At 41.0% G+C, this 23215-nt stretch overlaps 1 protein-coding gene across 3 annotated transcripts; it reads right to left on the reverse strand.

Annotated features, from left to right (window-relative positions):
* Positions 1–142: 142 nt before the first annotated feature.
* On the reverse strand, positions 143–21809 carry LOC148339983 (collagen alpha-1(XX) chain-like). 3 transcript variants are annotated; one of them, XM_088290170.1, is made up of 37 exons: positions 21614–21809; positions 18252–18368; positions 17326–17430; positions 16238–16381; positions 15211–15378; positions 14857–15012; positions 13579–13746; positions 13286–13405; positions 13045–13209; positions 12668–12826; positions 11802–11974; positions 11461–11590; positions 10241–10386; positions 9407–9536; positions 8961–9100; positions 7932–8058; positions 7709–7848; positions 7489–7621; positions 6984–7129; positions 6784–6913; positions 6043–6159; positions 5814–5960; positions 5343–5399; positions 4986–5024; positions 4738–4876; positions 4433–4575; positions 4053–4162; positions 3082–3240; positions 2914–2991; positions 2728–2814; positions 2589–2642; positions 2253–2348; positions 1251–1304; positions 1099–1152; positions 978–1031; positions 421–492; positions 143–335 (listed from the first exon to the last, which is right to left on the reverse strand). In XM_088290170.1, exons 2-37 carry the CDS (start codon positions 18304–18306, stop codon positions 153–155), a joined length of 4278 nt encoding a protein of 1425 aa, XP_088146296.1. In that variant the 5' UTR covers positions 18307–18368; positions 21614–21809; the 3' UTR covers positions 143–152. The 3 variants fall into 3 exon arrangements, with proteins under 3 accessions (XP_088146296.1, XP_088146295.1, XP_088146297.1); XM_088290169.1 differs by having other exon boundaries at positions 14857–15048; XM_088290171.1 differs by lacking the exons at positions 16238–16381; positions 17326–17430; positions 18252–18368; positions 21614–21809 and having other exon boundaries at positions 14857–15046; positions 15211–15299.
* Between the last annotated feature and the right edge of the window lie 1406 nt (positions 21810–23215).

Raw genomic sequence — 23215 nt, forward strand, 5'->3', positions numbered from 1 at the left:
ATCTTGACAGTGCGACCCCCCCGACCCAAGCTCAACTGTGATTTTGCCTCCTGTGACAACGAAAGTCTAAGAAAGGGGGAACGGACGGGTGAAATGTAAGGATGGAAGTGCTTTAAAAGGACAAGGATGAATGGGTACGGAAGATGATTACTTTATGAATAAGGACGGAGGGACAACAATGGAAGGGTGTCCAGGTTGTGGACAGAGGACGGACCGGCAAAATAAGGTAAAGTGCCCATATCTGTGTTATACAAAAGTGAACATTTCCTGAAGATCATGAGAAGGCCGTTGAAACCCACCTTCTCTCCATGCTCCCCTTTACTTCCAGGAAGACCCTATAAGAAAAAAAATATTAAAATATACAGATGAATATAAAATGGCAGCTTTGACCCAATTTGCTATTTGTCTCTTTGCTCCTACCGAAGCCCCATTAGGTCCTGTGTAGCCTCTCTCCCCATCGGGTCCTGGGTGTCCTGGCAAGCCCTGGAAGCCCTGTACAATAAATATAACATTATTATTACAATAAATATAACATTACCTCAAGTAAATGTAAAGATGGGAAGTACAGGGGGAAAAGATCACAATATAAAGAAATTCAGGATGCAAGAAGGAAAAAAGGAGGCCATCTATCCAAGTGTAAGCTAAATTGAAAGCGAAACCTATCAGGGTTGCTGGAACCCATCCCCAACTTTATTCTTATAACACTTTATTCTCGAAATACTACGATTTTGCTTCTTCTTGCAGTGTGACGACAATTTTCTCATAATTTTACCACTTTTTTCTTTTCACTGTGATCCAAAGCTTTGCTATGTGAGAATCACCATCAACAATTTGGCCCAGGCAGTTACAAGACCACAATGTAAGGCAACTTTCAATAATTCCGTTATAGGTCAAGTTAACAGTCACTTTGGGAGCAATTTGTACACATAATGTATCCTGCTGAAAAAAACAAAAAAACAATAACAACTCAATCTTACCCTTGATCCAGTGGGGCCAGGAGGACCCATGTTGCCTTCGGTACCTCGGATGCCCTATCAGACAGCAAGATGAGGACATGAACGAATGTGACATTTACTGTTTTTGTATCACTCATCTCACCATGGGGCCTGGAGGGCCCACTTCTCCTTTCGGGCCTTGAGGGCCTGGTACACCCTACAGAAATAAGACACACAGAACAAGAAATGAGTGGGAACTGATGCTTTTAAGGCTTTTTGACACCTTTGTCTACATTGACAGGTGTGCAATGTCACCTGAAGTCCAAGTCTTCCAGGATCTCCTTTTTCTCCTCTTTCCCCAGGTGGACCCTAAGAAAAGGAATATGGTTGATGGTTACATTGAAAATGTAATCTTGTATGCTACAGTTGCTGATCCTTTGGTTAGTTTGACGTTATTCTTTAGCTTTCGACTCAACATGAGACTGTCACTGATCTGCTGTTCTTCTGGTATCTATTGTAAATGTGTTTATGTGTTTTAATTTGTGTTCTTATTACCAAATTTATATTACACCATACGGAAAGTGCTTTGTTACAGCTCCATCTGTTGTGAAATGCGCTATAAAAAATAAAATTGTATTGTATTGTATTGAACGCATGTGACAGAAACGCTATTAAAACATCTGGGAACTGTTTTAAATTGTGCAAATGGCTTTAATGTTTTTTTTCTACAGCCTGACCGATGCAGGTTTTTTGGAGGTTCTGATATTGGGCAGAAAATAAGTCTGATGAATTTAAAAAAACATAATGAATAAAATAACTTCTTTAGTCCTTTAAAGCTTACAACAACAGATATATGAATTACAGGCAGAATATTTGATTGTTTTACAATACTTTGCCCATTAGTATTTGTTTAACTTAACTTTACATGCAAAATAGCAAAATTGTTTAAGCAACATAATGCATGAAATTATATGCAAAATGAGATTTATGATGCCCAACAATGTTAAATCACATTTCATCTACTCCATTAATTTCTTTGCCGTTAAGTGATGACATCAAAATAAAAACAACACTTCTTTGACAGAGTTGCTTTTAAATCTATAGTACAGAGGGCAAGCATGTATATTTCATCTTAATGGGTATATGGGAAAGAATGTAACTCACAACTGTTTCATGGGAAAGTAATATTATATTGGTGTTTAATTGGCGAACCTCGGGCCAGTTATTATTATTTTCAAAATAATTTATAATAAATTATCTGGTGGTTAAGGCCAAGTTAAGTATGGTATTTTATTTATGGCAAGAAAGGATACTCACTACTTTCCCTTGCACAGCCATTCCCTGCGGCCCTCTGCTGCCAACTGCTCCAAGACCGCCGCCGAGTCCAGGTTTTCCAGGTGGACCCATCTCACCCTGCAGAGTAAAAATGACATCTGATTGTTTCAAGGAATGATTTACAGGTTAGATTAGTCATATAAATGGATATGCTGTATGAATGTCTGCGTGAATAGTTAGATATCGTTTGTATATGTAGTGTAAGCTACCAATATGACCTTGTGGTACATAAATCCCGGAAGGTTTGAAAAAGGTACAGGCAAAACAGTTCTGGGAGGTTGACTTTAGTTTTCAGTTAAAACTGCTTCACTTATTTACCTTGTGTCCTGTTTCACCCTTATCACCTTTATCACCTCGCGGACCAGGCTTGCCCTGGGAGCAAAGAAATACAAAGTAGTACAATGACTTGGATTCCTCAGATTCTCTGCATTTATTTGAATTTCTGGTGAAGACATACCACAGGACCGGGCGAACCAGGAGCTCCCGGGATGTCGGAGGAGCAGGTACACGAATAGGGCTGAGGAGGGCAACTGTCCTCGTCTCTCTGAGGCGAGCAGACATCAACAAGCCACATCATGCAAACTATTTTGGGGCGAACCAAACTGGACCACTCAGTGTTTTACAACACAGTAGGATAACTGACCACTCCAGGCAGGTCGCAGCAAGTGTCCTCTGCAGACCACGTTGTGTTGCACACTATTTCGAACGACTGCAACTGGAACTGGAGGCGAGGCCCCAAAAAACAATGTTGAACATTGGACAGAAGTCTTCATCCATTCAGGGGAGTGTACTGGAATAAAAGTCAAAGTACCGCAGCAGAGCCACTTTTGGGTCCTCTGGTCCTCGTCAACTTCCCCAGCATCTCAAAGCCGTCTGTAGGCAGGTTGCCGAGAGGGCGAGCGGGCCTCTCGCCCACGCGCTGGCAATCAACAGACAAGGAGACGCCCACCTGGCTGACAGACAGGTGCACCTGCCAATTACACCAGAAGAAATCTTTATTTTACTTTTCATAGACTTTCAATGCCTTCTCGATATTCTTTTAAAACCACCTTAACATTGTTTTACAATCATCAACATTTCATGCACTTATTTGGAGAAAATCCAGAGGTCAAATAATCTTGCATTGAGATAACAACGTTAAATCTTTATAAATATGATACAATAATCTTGCAGCAACAAATAATACAACTTCGACCAATCCCCGCGAATCAAGACAAGCTTGCCATTACATCCAAGCAACAAGTTTTCTGAGAATAGGACCAATGATTACAATTTTCTGAGAGTTCAAACAAAAAGCAGTCCCCTGATGATGCAACACACTATGCCATCAAATTCACTTCCTTGTTTTTGGAATTAAAATGCAGGCATGTGACTCAGCGAAAAAAAGGTTACCTACTGTTTTATGAAATAGTGGGAGTAAATTGATTTCCAAGTGCAATGCTGTGGTGGAGCAGATATAAAACTTTTATATACAATAGTTTTTTATCCTGTGAAACACAAGAGAATGCCGGAAAAGAGTCCACCGACCATACAAATCGCTTTCCTGCAATTTCATCATTACCAAAGCTCAGTGAGAGCTGCCAGTTTCCCCAACGGCAAGAAATGTGCTGTAAAAATATGTCTCTTCGGGATTCTTGGGGCATTTTCACAAAAGCATTGCACAGACACGTTATTAAGATATCTGGGAGCTGTTTTAAATTGCGAAAAAAAGGAGGAAAAAACCCATAATACTTTCGACAAGTTTTGAGTCACATTTATACAAGTTCCGTCACATTTGCTCACCTTGTGAAAACTACCGTAGAACAGCCTGTGGACCTGCGGCTGGTCAAAGGTCAACTCTTGCACTTCACCTCTGTAATCCAGACTTAAGTACACGAGCTGCTTGGTCAAGGCTAGTTTAAAAGGGCAAAATTGCAGCAACATGAAACAGTGAAAAACATTTCAGGAAGCTACTGCTCGAAAAACTAATTGTCATTGCTAATGATTATAAGTTTCCCACTATTTTGTCAAAGTGATTAGAACACTCTCATTAAAACAGCAAAGATAGCGATGACTCAAGACATTTTGTTCATTAGTAATATCAACGACTGAGTGCCTTGAGGAATCTTGTGTGGTAGATGATCTACTGACTCCAAATGGGATTGAGATGATGAAGAACTCACGGTCCAGCACCACTCCCATCTTGGGCTGGAAGTCATTATCTGTGAGCTGCCAGAGGGCGAAGGGCTCTTTGGGCGTTTCCTGAAGTAGGCGGAAGGCGATGCTGATGGTGTGCTCGGGAGAGAAGCCTACAGGGTGGATAAACCTAGAAAAAGAGCCACTGAATAAAAAGGAAGCAAGTCACACAAAACGGTGCATTGTCACTTTTTACTTAGGTGGAAATCCGAACAAATGGTTACCTTACCTTACCTTAGGCTCCACTGTATTAGTGACAACAGATATACAGAAAAGGAAGATGGTGTCTCACTTGGTGCTTTGTGTCAGCTGGATGTCTCTGTACAATGTGTAGGCGGGAAGTGTGTTGAAGACAAAAGGCTCTGCGGCGACCCCATCCACAGACGAGTGGGCTTTTGGAGTGAGGCCAAAGGCTTCCATCATGTCAAAGCCTGGACATATGCACGCGTAATAAAGCAAAGGTGTGGGATGTTGTGAAAATGATGACATTCTTTTACACCATTGTGTTGTTACTGTAATAGCGATGGCAGCATGTCTTACCTTTAAAAATGCTGTTTCTGATGGTGACTTCAGGACAAACTATGACAAAAGAAGGCGACTTAATTTCACTCACAGGATTAATAAATGATCTATGTATATCACTGTTGAGACATTATTCGCAGACATGGTTCGATAAAGACATATTTCAGAGGTATGAAGAGTTTAAATGTTGCCGATCGTCCCTTCAGTAATTTGGGTAAGTTACATTTGTTTTCTCTGCTTGGTTTTGAATGTTTTGTTTGCAAAGACTTTCTCGCGCCTCTTGTTGTGTGAAGCACATTGAGTGACCTGGTGTATGAAATGTGATAAATTAATTGCCTAGTTAATCACGTGAACAAGTTGACAGAATATGCTCACCTTCATTATGAATTGGATACGGCCGAGGATTGACAGGAATTTTAGCTGGGGCCTGAGCTGTGAAAGAACCCCCAAAAATGCAATGTTCCATCAACAAATATGAATGACCAACATATTTGTCGTCATTACAACATGGTGTCTTGATACAAACTCACACACCACTGAAACGCATGCAATACTGAAGACGAGAGCATTTCAGTATAACTTGTGAGACAATTTCAGTTATAACTGAAGGGATTTCAATAAAACCGTGTGAAAGATAATCTTAAATGATGTCCCTAATTGTCTTTCATTGAGATGCTGTATAAGCATTTCAGGAAGCATCAACACAGAGGTTTTCGATTGAGAGCTCAGCTAATGCAGCTGCTCCTGTTCTTATTACACTAGATGCCCAAAAAACAAAAGTGTGCCAAGTATCATGAAGAACACACGCAAGCTCTTCGGTTGGTGTTAAGTGCGATCACCTCAGACCTGTTGGATGCAGAATGGAGACGGCAGCGCCCTCTGCTGATCCCAGAATTGAGTGCACACTGATGCGGTACAGCGTCTCCGCTTGTAGGCCGGTGAAACATTGAGTGCTGCTGGACTCGTCCACTCTTTCCTCCATTGACACTTTATCTGCACTCAAGAAATCACGTGTGAGAATTTGGTTCATTACATTCGGCAAGATAGCAAAGAATACGATTCCATCCAAAATGACCTTTGACCGACTGAATAACAATACGGTAGCCGTCGACAACTGACTGGGGTCTCCAAGACACACAGACACTGGAGTGGTCTGACCGCACGACGCTCACACTGCTTACTCGTAGACTGGCTGCCACAATATAGAAGCAAGAGAGAGAATCAATATAGTAAATGATCACATTATAAATAAAGCAAAAATAAATAAAAGCAAAGGAAACGTATGATGCAGAGGACATACTTAAAACTCAAGTGTTTAAAGTCACGTTTTTTAATTTAGTCTCAAATATTCTGTTTTGACTAGCTGATGGTCAAATTAAAGTGATAAAATGCTATCGTATTTCAACAATATTTAGTATTGATTTAAAAAACAAAATGCTTTTGAACAAAATATTCCAATTTGCCTGCAACTAACAAAAAAATTATAAAATAAAAAAAGTTGCCTGAAAACTTTTTGTGATGATTTTTTTATTCATTACGTATTCATATTAACAATGCATCAAAAATACATTTAGGCAAATTTGATTGCTGAATTATCACCAAAACCATATCATAGAACCCAATAATTTTAATGCACTGTACTTGTAATAGGGATGGATGGATAGGTAGCTAGATGGGTTATAGCAATAAAAAAAAAAGGTCTTCAAAGATTTCTTTTTTTTGGTATTCCATCTCACTTACTGACTGTAAAATCACACTAATCATGACTTGATGTACAAATATCCTGCCTATAAACCATCGTGTGTGTTTGACCTACTGGTTTTGCCTTGTGCTGAACCACTGCCTCCTTCTTTGTTGCGGTATTCCGCAGTGACCAGGATGCTGTATCGTGTGTCTGGCAGTAACGAGTCCAGCACTACGTGCTTTTCCCCACCTGGGACTAACACCTGAACACAACAATGCCCCTCTCAAGTCAACTGTGCAAGTAAAGAAAACGTGATGCGAGGTGGCACTTACGGCGTTATCCTGGTTCTCAGTTCCTGTCAGTGCACTGAACGAGACTCGATACTGCAAGACATGAGCATTGGGAGGAACCCAGCTGACCGTCATGCTGATCGGCGTTTCCTCGGAGACGGACACGCTGGACGGCCCCCCGCCAGACACTAGAAAGAGAGCAAGCAATGAAGCAATGTTATTGATAAAGCAGGTAATTCATTTTAATCTTTCAAACTACAATTTGCACGCTATTTAGTAGTAGTATTTAGTATTGTGTACATGCATGTGCGTGAGTGTGCATGTATGTACATTAAATCATGGCTTCTACTTCTAAATTTTGACAAACACGTTGATCAACTGCAAGCTACTTGGAATGGTCGCATTTCCAAGGGTCTGCCATGTTTTAGGAGCTCAAACACTGTGTTGCAAAACAGCAGGTCCAATTTACTACCCTCACACTGAATTTCTGTTAAAAGAGATGAAGGGAAAATGTGATTTGTGACGTGCGTATCTATAAGTGACTCACATGTGCTGTAGCGTATAGCCACAGCCTCACTCTGAGCTCCATCTCCATACAGTGCAGACAGAGAGATCTGGTATTCTTTGTCATCCTCCACCCCTTCCAGGATGACCCCTTCACTTTCTCCACTCACCTTCAGCTTCACAAAATGTAAAGTTATACAAACAATTTGCATTGCATGTTACAGTATTTGAAAGCTCTGAGCAATCCGTGCAGAAGTCTCTACCTGTCTCAAGTTGCCTCCCCCTAAGGAGATCCACTTGATGAGGTAGGAGATAACGTCATCAGCAGCAGCCTCCCAACGTACGGTGATTTCACTGCCCGAAAAATTGGTCACCCTCAAGTCTGAAGGGGAGGGCACTTTCACTGCGGAGGAGATCAATTTTAGATCAAAGTTATTTGCTGTGGAGACTGACCTGCAGGATGGGTGAAAGGCGCAAGTGTCTTACATGTGGTGATATTACTGGTGAGGGCTGCAGAAAGGCCTTGAGGGTAACGAGACTGGACTGACACCAGGTACCTGGACAGAGAGGACAGACTCTGCACCAGCAGTGAGCTTTGTCCAGTAACCTCCATCTGAAATGAAAAAAAAAAAATCAACAGTGCAAAACTGGCTTGTAATAAGGGTAAGAGTCCGTCTGTTGTTGCCGTGGCAACCATGGCCACCAACTACTTCCCTTGAAAACATTTCCACAAAGCTACCTAGAGGAGAGATTGAGGTAAAATCTGGACTGGTTCCCAGTCAATTGTAGGGTACAATAGACAAACAACCGTTTGCACTTTGCACGTTCACAAATTATCTATGAAATTACACAACTGGGATATTTTGCTCACAAGTGGCACTATTTGCATATAAATCATGGCATTGCAAAGAGAAGAAAAAAACACAGAAAAGAATCTGACTGGAATCAGGAATAAAAACTTGATTTACCAGAGATCTGTCAGTGAAGCATAAACATACAAATTGGAAACATCGTCTAACTTGCTGTCTATCAAAACTGCAGTGACGGCATAAACACTTAAATATTGTCAAAACATGCTACATTAGAGGTGTGCCTGCCATGAAATGAACAAAATAACAATCCTCATCCAGTGGAGTAGCCTGGACATTACCCTCATTTAACCCAAATGGGGGGAAGAGTTAGTTAGCCAAGGCCCAAAAAAAAAAATCTGAAGTAAGATTTACACTTTTATTATGGTTTATTTTTGTGTCATTAATTGTTGGAGTTGACACTTGTGTTATTGACATGCAGTTTGGGCATCTTTGTTTCATGTGCTTCATGAGTGTAAATGAAGACATCGGAAATATGTAAAACGGACAAACAAAAAAAAAAAATCTGACATAGGCATTAAATCAGAATTGGGTACTTGGCCTTGCAACCCGGCCTTGTTCCAAAAAAATAATAAATAAATAACCAACTAAAAGACAAATGTTCCTAATCTCCATTTCATTAAATGGCGGCTTGTAAGGAGGTTACCTGCTTGACTTCACTGCCATGGTTAGTGCTGTAAGTGATTCTGTGACCGGGAACATCCGGTGCTCCGGGCACCCAGCTCACCCTCAGCATACTGTGAGTCACCACTGGAAAGTTGACGCTCACGGGTGGGGGCAGAGGAACTAAACAGAGCAGGATGGAGGGGGAAAATGATGTGAACAAAAGGGATGCAGTTAGTTTCATCAATCACACGAAAAGAGATTTAAAAAAAAAATCTCCTTTCAATAATGCAACCTACCTTTATTCAATTTCAATTTATGCACTCGACTTTTGAGGAAGAGAGATTACAGTCGGAAGAGTGAAAGCATGAAAGACCACAGAGTACAAGTTTTTCAGACGGCTGAGCAAGAACAGAAAAAGCAGCGGACAATGTAATAAAGAGACGAAAAATAAAAAGGTGAGCGGGGGTGGCGGGTTTTCAGGCTTACAAGTGGTAGCGACAGCCGTGACCGGATCACTGGAATCTTCATCATAGAGAGCATAAAGAGTAACTGAGTAGTCCGTTGCAGGATGTAAATCGGCCAGCTCCAACATTGTCCGCTCTGCACCAAACTTCTCCTACAGTCATATTAAAATAATATAACAATTATGAAATGCGTGATACTGACTCAATTCTGTAGCATCACTTGTACACTGCACTTTATGTCAGTAATTTACCAGCATTTGGTTTCATTGTCCAGACAATATTTTAAGTTACATAGACAGGTAAAAAGAAAAGTGAGTCTGCTGTTGCTATGGTGACAGGCGCTTCTATTTTAGTGAAAAGAATAGGGTTGTGTATCACAGAGTAACTCACAATAGCATATTATATCAACACGAGAACGACAACAACAACAGCAGCATCATCATACATGACGTTACCAGTGCACGGAGACTAATGATTACTTTAAAAAAACTCAAAACGTTTTAAAAAGTGCAAAAGTGCACATACATGACATGAGACAATATCATTATCATATTATTATTTTTTTATCATGACATGTAATGACAATCCAATACTTGGTTATATTGGTGAGCCAGCCTGCTGTGAGTGAGATTTTTTTCAAATCAAACCAAGTGGTGTTTGTTACTACTCTGTTAAATTATTCTTTATTATTTAATCATCAAAACGGCAATTAAAACAAATGTAGCTTAAGATTTGAAGCCGGGATTCAAGGTAATATTTGCATTATCGATGACATACAGTATTGTATTACAGTATCGTGTATATCGTGCTATCCACCACTTAATGACATTTTAAAACAGTGACGTCCGGTTCTCACCTCCTTGGCATCATCAGGCTCTCCGTGGTTGAGTGCTGAGTAGAGGATCAGGTACTCAGTGGCCCCTGGCGCAGCACCCCAGCTCACACGCAGTGTGCTATAAGAGGATGGTGTCACCTCCAGGTTGGTTGGCATGGAAAGTGGCACTGACGTAGGATTAATCGGAGGAGAGGGCAGGAAAATATTGGATGGTGACAACAAAACATCACACTTCAGGAACATATGATTTTGGACCTGATGTTGGTTGACTGGCCTTGTTTGGAAAGCAAAATGCTAAAAATCTAGTCTAGCCTTTACAATCATTTTACAGAAACTGGATGTAGGTTAGTTAACACAAGGTAACAATTGATGGAAGTGAACTGTGTAGAGGCTTACTAAAAACCTTAGTTTATTTGAAGCAACCAAAACTAGGTGGGTGAAACAACTGATTAAATGAGTTAAGAATTCATACCATTGTTTTCAGTATCGAGAATAAAGTTTTTGGGATATTTTTTTCAATACAGTTGGAAAACATTACACTACACTTGTTTTTATTTTTTTATTTATAATTTTTTTATGGTTGTAAAAGTTGTTAATGGTAATGGTAAAAAGAGAATTTTCTAAAACACCCTTAATCTCAACTGTGCAACTGCAATATAACAAACAAAAAAACAATTGATTAATTGATATTTAATTTTCGCATTGTCATTTAATGGAAGTCAGTCAAATGCCAAACCCTCGCCAACCCTCAGCATTCAACGGGATGTTCACAAAATCTCTACAATTTATTACCCCCCGAAAATGGATGGATGATAGACTTTACAGTTTGGGATCTGTTGGGAAATAATGGTGCCAAAAAATGTAGAAATGCATTAAATGAGCCCTATCCTCCAAAAAGCAATCAATATCTACTCCTCATTTTGTAATAATTTTCACAGTTTTGTCATTCATTTGATTTGGAAAAATAAATGTGTTCAATCATAAATAGTTTGCAAACACACAATCCTCGTATTAATTTTATTTCAAGTCTAACGAATGGCATGAGGTCGCCAATCATACACAAAATCCTCCTAATTCAAAAGACACGCACATATTCAAAAGCAAAGACGGTGAAGCCGATGAATTTCTAATTAGTTCTTCTGTTTTCACCGTGTCTGAGTAAACAACCTACGTGAAACTGTAACGCATCTAAAAATACAGAATACTACGTCAAATATGACATAAGACAGCATGCGTCTCACCCGTGGTGACGGTTCCCCTGAGTGCCAGACCAACACTGTGTTCATACACGGGGAAAATGGACACATGATACAGTGTCTGAGAGGCGAGACCTTGGAGCAGCACAGAGAACTCTGAGCCAGCCAAAACCACCTTAGAGACAGAGAGAAACGTTACAGTCCAAAAGATTTGAAACCATGACAACAATGTACACATTGGCATGAACGCAGAAGGAGTTTTCAAATCTCCTATGCCTCAACGTCAATTTGAGTGAAATTTTATCAGATTAAGAAAGGAAGGTGTGAAAAACATAAAGCACTACATATTGGCTAATAATAAATGAAGTACTGGAAATGTCTCTGACCTCCTGAGGACTTTGACCCTCCGCGCTGTGGTAGACCACCCTGTATTGCTGGACTGGCTTAGCGGGGTTGGTCCAGTGGAGCATCACTTCTCTGGAGCCCAGGTTGGAGAAGCGGAGGTCGGTGGGACTCGGGTAAGACAGGGTTGGGTCTACTGTGGGCTCTGGTTCACTTTCTAGAAAATGGGATGTGAAGGCGTGTGTAGAAAAGATTTTAAAAAAAATTAAAAATGGATAACTAGCAGAGCTGGACACTTCAGCCTTTTTTGCCGGTCAGTCCCCCGCCCTCCGGCCGCTGTCTTGCTACCCTTACGGCCTCAGCCCCTGACTGCGTTCGTAAGTAGACTAAACATTAGAACAGACATCGAAGCATAATCAAGGGTGGAAGTAGTACCGACTTCACAGCTGCCAACGGTATGTCATTCAAAAGTGGAGATCTTCTAAATGTACTTTGCACGCATCAAGCTCCTGCAGTGACTCCAATGAGTCAGTTTATGCTTTCACCATGTAAACCGTGCACCTCTCCTAGGCGGATTATAAAGAAAATAAGAGGAGCTGCTTCCACTGGCCGGAAAGAAAATCTGCTGTGTTCACTCTCACAACGGCGCAAACGGCTGAATCTGTGCGCATCTACGAAAATAGCAAAATAAGGAAATCTCCATACGTGCGTCTGTTTGACACAAATCTGGTCAACATTCTTTCCCTTTAATATTGCAACAGCAGGTTAACAAACATTCACAGTAGGTTATATATCACAAGATAAATCCAAACGTAAACACAAAATAATGTACCTTGGCACCACTCATCCAACCCTAGAACAGTTCCTGCGGCTAAAAAGACTTGTGTCAATGTCATGAGTGCTACATTACCCTTTATGATTCCGCGGTCCTCTATTCTTCCACACAGGATGTGGACCAGTCGGGAAACCAGTTTGCTGAGCAGATGAAAATCATTGACATTGTAGACATTCGAATCCACCGGCTCGGAGGCCACTTGCCTCAACTCGGCTTCATCGGCATTCTTAACACCTAAATGCGGAATAACAATACAATTAGACATTTTAGTCCAAATCTAAAATCAAAGTTCTATGTCCTATTTGCATAGTTCTAATTTGTATGCTGCCAACTCATGCTTGAAACATGACACAGATGCATTCAAGGGCTGATATGTACATTTCCCATTTCTTTGGGGAGGGGATCCGATTCACACCACTCCCAAACTATCTCATCTCAAAAGCAAATCTCACCCACAGCGATGATCTCCACACCCGCATTCTTGAGTCGGTTTGCTGCCGCGATGGCGTCATCCTGCGATTTACCATCTGTCAAGAGCACAAGGTAGAAGGGCGTGTCCGACCTTGCGCCCGCTTCGGCCCTCATGTTCTCCTCCATGACGTGGAGCAGCGCTTGGCCTAGAGATGAATTTATCAACTCTAATAAACATCTCCTGAATAATAGATATCGATATAGAATCATGCCAGATACAACCTGTGAAAGTGTTTCCTCCCTTATATCTGAAATTCCTTACTGCTTCTACCAGTTGGTCTTTGGTGGTGAAGTTGTTCAGCTGCCACTCCGTTCGCGGGTCTCCGCTGTACTGGCTAAGGCCTGGAAGAGGAACACACCATGTTTAAAGCACTAAGTGGTTCCACATCAAGGCCTCTCCCAAGTGTGCTGGAGCTGCAGATCTGTGACAAGAATTATAGATGATGGCATGCAGGCAAGAGAAAACAAATATGTCATTATAATTGCACGCCTAACTCATCGATACTAAACCTCACCAATCTGAATGTGGTTTGGCCCGATGCGGAAGGGTGTCATCAGTCCCTCCAAAAAGTCCCTGACCCGTCTGAAGTTGGTGCGTCCAATACTCCAGGAGCCGTCCACCAAAAACATGACGTCCGCTGCAGCATCAGTGTTGCACTCAAAAGGTTTTCTCGGAAGCGCTCCTTGAAAAAGATAACACCCAAGAATTTGACCTGGAGGAATATGCTCTTCCAGGAGGTTCATGCTAGTAGCACAATATGCTATATTATTGGGTGCGGCGCATGGTTAAAGGGGAAGTCCACACCAAACTTTTTTCAACAATATGTTCAATGGAGCCCCACTAATCGAAACATGGCATTCTGATTAATATTGCGCGAGTGGAATATAATTCACAAAGTAAAAGCCACCTGTTGTTGCTCAGTGCTCAGCTAACGACCAATCATGACTCCGCTTCAGACAATACGTGAGCCGTGATTGCTCGTTACCTGAGCAACTGTGATGTCATTTTCAGTTGACAGAAAGGGACAAAATGTCCGCCTCTTGAAATGGCTAAAAATGTGCTTATTTTACTGCTTACCTCATATCCCACATGCGCAATATTCATCAAAATGCCATGCGTTGACTAGTGAAAGCACATAGAACATACCGCAAATATTTGTTGGGGGTTGACTTCCCCTTTAAGTGCCTATTTTTCTGCCCCATTATTGTTGTACTTATTTAGACAGCCATAAAAAGAGAATGCCAAGCGCACAAAACATGTGTAAGCATGATACGGACATGAACAGCTGTGTAAATGCACGTTTCATTGATCTATACGATGAGTGACGACACATGTGCCCTGCGGCCGAACAACATAGCTTTTCATTACCGTTTCCTTTCGCGTAAACACAGTCAGCATGCATTCTGTTCTCAAGACTCTTATTCTCAAACCCATTTTATCACGTCAGCCTTCTTTCAAATTGATCTTTTGGATCTGACACTGATTTCTGAGACTCAGACTAACGTGTTTTCGATTGGCGGTGGGCTCAAAGGACCAGCCTGTACCTTTCCACGCTTAAATAATAGCACAATGTTTATTCTTGTGTCAACAATGTGTTTGGGTGCCAGCTGGAGATGATTGCCAGTAGCTATGTGGATGACTGAGCAAAAGTGCAGATTCTGTTGTTCAATTTTTTTTTTTTTTTTGATGGTGGCATATGTGAGAAATGGGAAATCTTCTTTTGAAAGTCAACCAAATTAATTTTCGAATTTGGCTCCGTCTTCGTTGTGGCTGGAGGAGAACCAGAGGTTACCTGTAACTGGCTGGGTTGGAAGAGGTATCTTGTGAGGTTTCTCCTCTTTGCCCACTGCCGTTCCCTGTTCGTCCTTGATTTCCACCTTGGTGCGTCCTCGCTCTTTTTCTTTCTTCCTCTTCTTCTTCTCTTTGGTAGACTTGTCCTGGGGATCATCTGGGGATTGAGGGGAGGATTTCACAGTCGGTGGCTCTGGCAAAGAGAGGTAACGGCAATTCTTGTGATCCCCATAAGTCTTATGCAAAAGCCTTAAATTTTAAGATGGTTATTCACGACATAATATTGTTTTTGAATCACTCAACTGAGTAAATAGTTGTCTATATAGATTCCTAAAGATTGCTGGGCAAGATTTACCTGCATTGGTAGTGGAAACAGTAGTGGTCACGGGGTCTGGATACAAAACAGTGGACTGAGCCAGCAGAGCTTCCGTTCCATCATCCAGGTCTCCGGATCCAGACCCTCCTGGCAACAGCTTCCTCTTTTGGCCACTACGGACCATCTCCTCCTCCCGTAGACTGTCCACTAGATGAGACAAAGGCCTCTTTTACACGGCTGTATCAAGGCTAGGAATGTGGCTCAATTTTATGAGTTATTATAGTGTTTGAATTAATTAAGTGTTTCTTAACTCTTGAAAACCGTGCCTTCATTGGGTCACCGTGGTCAGTGAGGGCCGTAAATGACTCCAGGATCATTGGGAATCGCTCATTTCACAAATTACAGCAGTATTAGCAGCTCTGCTTATTTTTAAGTGAAATGGCCTTAAGACAAGGTCAACAACTTGTAAATTGAGGGTGGAATTTTCAAGCGGGAATCAACTGACAGGGCTTAAGATAAAAAAATAAATGTAAAAAAAAAAGCGCACAGAGAGTGTCAAAAAGCAGGCGCAAAGAAATTCACAGCCTTCCATCATTCCTTCCAGCATAACAGCTAATGTTGCGAGTTTTCATGCTGAGGCCTGCCTGGACATGTGTGACTCGACACAGTAACCAACAACCAGTGGCGTGGTTCTCCAGCAGCCGACTGCGCTGCCGTTGCGTTACAACCCAACCACAAAGACGCTGGGTACAACCTGAGCGATGTCATCCGAATTCGTACTAAAGATGGAAAAATTACTGTGAATATTGGTATGAATAAGAGTTATTGAGCCTGCCTTCTTTTGTCACCAGATGACATATTATGCCGCTCTGCAAACTAATTCATAACCTCGTATCTCAGGACCGTCATAAACCGGGGAGCCCCAATACCACAAATAATTCAGTTAAAATAAAGCTAAATATTCTCTACATTTTAACAGCTCGGATCTGATTTATTGACCTATTTTGTCTAATAGCAGTCACGCAACCCTTGAAATTTCTGCCATCCACCTTGGTGCGTCTCTTACAGGTGAATCGTCGCTTTGCCAGAAGTTTCTCTGTGGTCCCGTTAAGCACGAGAACTTGGAGGGCATACTCCTGACTGGAGTCCAATCCTGCCACGGTTGCCCGACCCCGTGTGGTGGTCAACATGAGCTCCGGCTGCGGCACGTCTGAAAAAAAAAAAAAGACAAGTAATGAAAAAAATTTACCTCAAAGAAATAGCAACATTTGAGTGAGTCCACATCAGGTTCCATGAAAAGCCAAATTTGTTAGTTTGGTCCTTAAATGTTACACGTTTTTTTAATTGCTGCTTTCTTTACTGGTGCCACTCCAAGATGAAGAAATTGATCATTTGGAAAGTGATTATTTTATTTTTTGAACTATTACGTGTGACTTGAAAATTGTGTTTTCTTTCAATGCCCTGTTGTACACACTGCTCATGACCGACATATTCTTCCATTCCAGTTCCGAGCAACTTGGCGGAAATGCCACAATCAAGTTGTTACAACTCTGTCTCATGCAGCCAACAGATAACATTAGTTTAATTTTTCCATCTGAATTGGGAATTAGGGAAACTAGTTCAGCGCAAAATAGTTGTGGAGATTTGTGGCTTGCAAAGTAAATGTGAAATGAGCCACTTCCACATTTTCAAAGTCTAAAAATGTGCTTAGGTGACCCCCGAAGAGAATTTTGAACTGAAATCTGACAAATACTGTCACTAGTTTGCACGACAACAGTGTCACCATATCAGTTTTCATTTCAATGTCAGTCTAAACACTTGAAAATTTTAAATTCGACAAAATATATCTATATGGTCAGACAGCAAGTTGTCACAGGATTTTAGGCTCTGGCTGCGGGGACCAACTTGCATTCCTAAAGTTAAATTAGAAATATTTGGTCGGTGGCCAAAAGTAAAGGCGCCAAAAAGTCAACAGGAGAAGAAGGTGTGAATACACTCGAGATAGTCCAACTTGGAACTGAACCAAAAATATTAGGGAAAATACACTTCTAAAGGCATTAAATAATGGAGTTTCCCAAGTAATCGATTCCAAAAAGATTAGTTTGTGACAACCAAATAGTATCGCTTGTCGGAAATGAGGCTGACGAGTCTCACCTGAGATGGGTCTTACTCGGACCTTGTAGCCCTGAATGGGACTATCTGTCTCTTTCCATTTCAACTGCAATCTGTCTTCGGAGAGGACCGTCAGCTTAAGACGACCTTGGCAAAGACAACAAGATTTTAGTTGAGCACTTGGCCCGGAGTTGAACGTGTATAATGACAGAAATAAACCCTCCATGTCACTTCCTTCCCCAAAAAAATGATCTTTTGTTGCTTTATTTGCATGATTTCAAACAGGGGGTTTCCCAACAAGCAGCATCTTTCATGTTTCTGCCGTCCCACCGTCCATCCACCCCCCCACTGCAGCTGCCCCGATCCCCGTCAAAGCACGGCCTGTCCTCCCATCCCCTGAAGAAACAGGAAGAGGATGCTAAGGCGGGCCATGAGTGTCAAAGGTTATGTCAGGGGACCGTCACAGAGTTACAGTGTGTCAGTGTTTCGTACGTAACGTGGATGAGTTATAGATAGAGCATGAGGGTAAAGGGTGGCGGAGACAAAGAAGACAGAGAAGAATAAACGTGAACGGAACGATGTTCTTATTCCTTCTATGGAAACCAAATGACCCCCGTCGATGAAGAGATCCTTTTTCTGCCTCGCTTGATTGTATGTACGTCTGGCTGCCTGTGTGGTTTGGGTCACGGACCTCTGAAGGGTTCACATCGGGTCGAAAGTGGAACTAGACGAGCACTGGGTCAATCAGCCAAGTGAACTACAATGCCCTTTCAAAAGAGAGAGGGTGGCCAGTCTATCCCCTTCACCCCCCCCCCCAAAAAAACAATTTTGGCTTTGAAAAATTCAAGAAGAGTGGTTGAGAATTGGAGAAAATCGGTCATATATTGTGATATCAATCACTACAGATAAATGTTAATATTAATATTTAATTGCTCTGCCGGTGAAATTGTGATGTCCGGCAGTCTAACCTTGGCCATGAACTTCCGATGACAGCAACACGATGACAAACAGGAAATGCAACATGATCCAGTGAAATGACAATGATGAGGTTGAGGAAGAGGCTGGTTGGCGAAGGGACGTGAAACCTAAAAACACACAAAGCAATAGTAATATTCGGTCACGTAAATAACATGGTATAGAGTTGTTTTTCACCTGTATAACATGTTACAACAATACTTAAAACATTGACTGTACAGAACGAGTGACACAACGCTTTTGTGTGACACAACGGTGTGGCAATAACAGTCCAATCATCCTCGTTCCCGTGGGAAAAGTTTTATAACAGAGTGTGAGTACAGGTGCTCTGGTGCTAGCGCTCCATTACAGACCATCGGACTTCACACAGTTAATGACACACACACTCGCATAGGTCTGTAATATTAACACTCACAACGCTCTTTAAAAGAGCTCGTAAAACGAACAAGCTTCAGTCTGTAAGGGTGCTTATTTAAATGCTAAATTTACAGATTACAAACCACAGTTCACTGAATTTGCCAAAACCGGCAGAGGATACAATGATTGGAATGTGAGAACTTAGAAAAACAAACCACAAAAAGTAAATAAAACAATACCATCATCCTCACTTTTTGAAACTGGTAACAAATCGCTCGTGTAAAATAACGGAAATAGAAATAATCCAATCCAATGTCAGGCTTTCAACAACATAAAAAAAAATTGTCTTTACGCGGCTGGGCAAGGAACTCCACTGCATAATCTCATTTCGACGTTTGGCGCAAATGAGCGACAGTCGACTACCTGCCGCCGCCAAGTCATACAAATCCAATTTATAAAGGACACATATATTTTTATAACAATACTGAACCACATTTCCAATTAATAGATATTGAAGCTTGTGATGGGCAGCACGGTAACCGACTCGTGAGCACCTCCGATTCACAGTGCAGAGGTCACGGGTTCCCCGTGCCCACGTGGGTTCTCTCCGGGTACTCTGGTTTTCTCCCACATTCCAAAGCAAGCATGCTCGTTTGATTGAACACTCTAAATTGTCCTTAAGGATGTTCGTGAGCATGGATAGTTGTTTGTCTTTGTGTGCCCTGCGATTGGCTGCCAACCAGTTCAGGGTGTACCTTGCCTACTGCCCGAAGACAGCTGGGTTAGGCTCCAGCACGCCTGTGGATGAAGCTTGTGATAAAAAGTTTCTCAAGCGGCCCTTACGTCACCGGACCCATTGAAGTGAAATAGATGTCATAAAAAAATGGGGGCAGCGGACTATACTTGGTCCACCGATGGTCCACCTTGTTCAGAGGTGTGAATGGTTGTTTGTCTATACCAGGGATGGCAAACTAGCGACCCGCTCCGAGTGGCCCTTTAATTAATTTGTCGTGATAAATCAAATCAACTGAGAAGAGTTCCAGCATGCCATCACGGATCTGATGCTCTTCATTTTCTCATGCCTCACATGTGTCTGTGCTTGCCTGACTGTTGTCATGAACCACCCTTGCTGTGTGCACCTGTCTGACTGACTGTCTGCATGCCTGTCAGACACACAGAAAGTAACACCATTATGTAATGCTGGTGACTCCATTTTGACCGCCCTTTTTACTATTTCTGGAAGTGTAAAGCAATAATAACGACGTTACCTGTAGCTTAGTTGAATTGTGCCCCGAAATGAAGACATTTAGAATGGAACCATATTGCTGCCACACCAGCAAAAAACATACTTCAATTTCACGTTGTAATGTGATCAATTTCAAATTTAATGTGATGTTTCATGCTGTAATGACAACATAATTACGTGTTAAAACCTGATAAATTTGGCTTCTGTATTCAGCATAGCAAAACGAAGCAATTACTTCCTGTTCAGTGTGTGTCTTCTTTTTAAATCTTGAATAATGTTGAACACTTGGCTGTTTTTTTTTTTTTTACAGTATTAGTAGTTTGTTGGGATTAATTGATTTATAAGACACAAAAAAAGACTAAGCAAGTGTCCCGAACAAGGAGAAATTGCTTCAAAGAGTTTACAGTTAAATGTGATAACATAATAAAATCTGACTTTTTTTTCATGGTCTGAAAAATATGCACAAGTACTTTATTTTTTACAGTGAATGAAAAACAAAGCATTTTTAATAAGAATGTGATAACAAGTGTAAAAACAAAAATCAGCTAATGGTCCTAATTACATACACGTAGAGTTATAGTTATTGTTTTGTGATGACTTGAGTTGTGAAGCTCCAATTGATGATAGAATAGCAAAATAATATACTAATATAATAATATTGTTAATAACATCCTATAATATAACTTTGGAGAATATCGGATGTTATTCAAGGCCTACAAAGTGTCAAGCTTTCATCATCTAGTGCAGAAGTCCGCCTGCGTGCACCAAATAGCGCCCAAAGACCATATGAGTCAGCTTATCAGTAGCGGGACATTGTGATTTTCTAGAAATGTTATAGAATTGTTCATTTGAAAATGTTAACACTGTCAGAGTGTTACAGAAATAAAGTGTTGCATAATGATACTTGTCTGTTTCCCAATTATTATGAGAAATCATTACCACGAATATCACTAATTACTAATGATGACATACAATAAAAACATGTGATTAAAGGTAAGCGAGCAAATGCTATTTCAGAGCGCATGTATCCATAAACTTGCAGTTACAAAAAGGTTAGTGACCACTGTCGGTGTGTTTTTGCTTACAGCCAGAAAAACATCCGAGGCCATGAACATCAAGCATTCAAAGGAAAAATATTGGCCGAAACTAAGCGCGTCTTCTTGTGCCTAGTGACCATCTGTGTCAAATTCCGTTCCCACCGTCCCATCCCTAACTTTGAAATCTAAACCGAGGACTCCTTCAACATCATGTATTATATTATCCAATCAAAATACACAAATACAAAAAAAATACATGATTAAATTGCATACGCACTGAATAATGCAAGCACGATTTACACGCGAATTTGCATGCACGCCACTAATAACGGTGTTGTAAAATCAGTATCGCGTAAAAAAAATATTATTAAACGTCTATTTGTGTCTTAATTCAGCGATTGGTTGTGTAAATTGATTCTTTTACTTTTTACAAATAAATAAAATCAAATTTTAAAATAATAACTAAAATAGAGCGTTTTAAGAATAATAACAACTTTAATTGTTGTCAGTCACAAAGTGAAGATGGCTTTTATGAAGTTTGTCTAACAATAACTCAATTGCACCTGGGCCGCAATCAAGAAGGGTAAAACACGGCAAAAGTAGAAAAAAGTTCAGATAAAGAGTTTCACCATTACACGAGTCAAAAAAGAATGCCAAACAACAACGAAGGAGTTTTGCTGTGTGGAGGGGCGGCGAGAGCAAGGTGAGCGCTTACCTGCTGAGTGGCGGTGCTGCTTCAGGTCAAGACGAATCAGTCCTCCACAATTAAAGCATATTGTGTCCGAATGTGAGGGTGATATCAACGATACCGAACTAAGCAGTCTCGCAGACTCACTAATTATGCACCCAATGCTTCGGTACCGGCTTGTGTGTGCGGAGAAACGTGATTCCAGAACTTAGCCAGACCCCGCGGCCTCTCCTTCATGGGCGTGGTATTATAGACAAAACATTCACTTAAATTCCGCCTGTGCAGTTAGGAAATGTTGCTACGATACACCCGCGCGTCCGCCATATTGGATGTGTCATATAGAACATGTACGTTAATACAAATCCTTTGACTGAAGCAACAGCATACGAAGTGCATTAAGTTCATATCTCTGACACGCACACACATATAGTATACAACTGTTGCGTACTAATGTACTGTATCTAACAATAAAATTTTGAACACAAATATGAGATATTTAATAAGTGTTTATAATAACTAGGTCCTGATTTGTGTTGTGTGGCTAGTGGGTAAGAACCAGAACAAGGTTAACATGGAACCAATTTTGTTGATCCTTTTTATAATTGGTGATTTATATTAGTCTGATTGCTTTTTAAGTAACAGGATAATGACTGGAAACCCATTCCCCTGACCGTTTATTAAACCTTTAAATTCAGGACACTTATATTTAAGCATTTTACTACAATCGGCCCACACAGGACTTCATTAAAAGCCACAAAGTCAGCAAACTTCATTTGCAAAATTGAGTAAGATTGGATTTTTTTTTTTCATTGTTAATCGCATATTTTATTTTGGGTGGAAAATGGTGGCCATGTATCCAAGTACCAAATGACCCAGGCAGCTACACTAATCATTTCCACCTTCAATATGGCGATGAAGTTGACGCACGATCCCTTGCCAAGGGGAGGTCTTGGGAAGCTAATGTCTATGCGCGGTACAACCATAGAGACGCCGAACATTTGCTGTAGCATCCAAACTGCGTTGTGTCACGATTAAAGTCTGGGAAACATGTGAAATGAAAGCCGATGTAGTGTGAACAGCAACTTTTGTCTTCTACTCTGATCCCAGCGCCTAAGAAAATTAGAAGAATAGGTGGCAAATATCCATTAGAATTACATCCTATTTTTTTCCGGAAGACCTTCTGATGTTAAACTGACATATCAACTAGGTGTACAGTTGCCGGTATTTTTTTTTTTAATGTGTGCTAACACTTTACAGTGTTGAAGGACCACAAGATGGTATCTTAAATGAGCCGCACTAAGATGAGGATGTAATTATTTGTTCCCCTGCTGAATTTTACTCGGTTACAAAGCAATTAACAATCCATAGTTTCGATGGTCTCTTGCTGACTATGGTAACAGACAGAATAACCGTCAAAATGTGCAAATGTAAAACTTGGACCGTACGTCACTGAGTGAAATAAATACTGAATCCCTAGTAAAATTCTGTCAAGTAATTTGTAAAGCGTGTGGGTGGAAATGTCTGTAAAGTGTACTTTGCACTTACTTGACAAAGGGGTTGATGTTCTTTGGGACATACAAATCGTTCAGTTGTTACAGTCAACGCAGCAACAAAGAAAGCGACACAATA

Source organism: Idiotropiscis lumnitzeri, chromosome 3 (assembly GCF_059441095.1).
Source record: "Idiotropiscis lumnitzeri isolate Australia: NSW breed Sydney's pygmy pipehorse chromosome 3, RoL_Ilum_1.0, whole genome shotgun sequence".
In the NCBI taxonomy this organism is placed as follows: Eukaryota; Metazoa; Chordata; class Actinopteri; order Syngnathiformes; family Syngnathidae; genus Idiotropiscis; species Idiotropiscis lumnitzeri.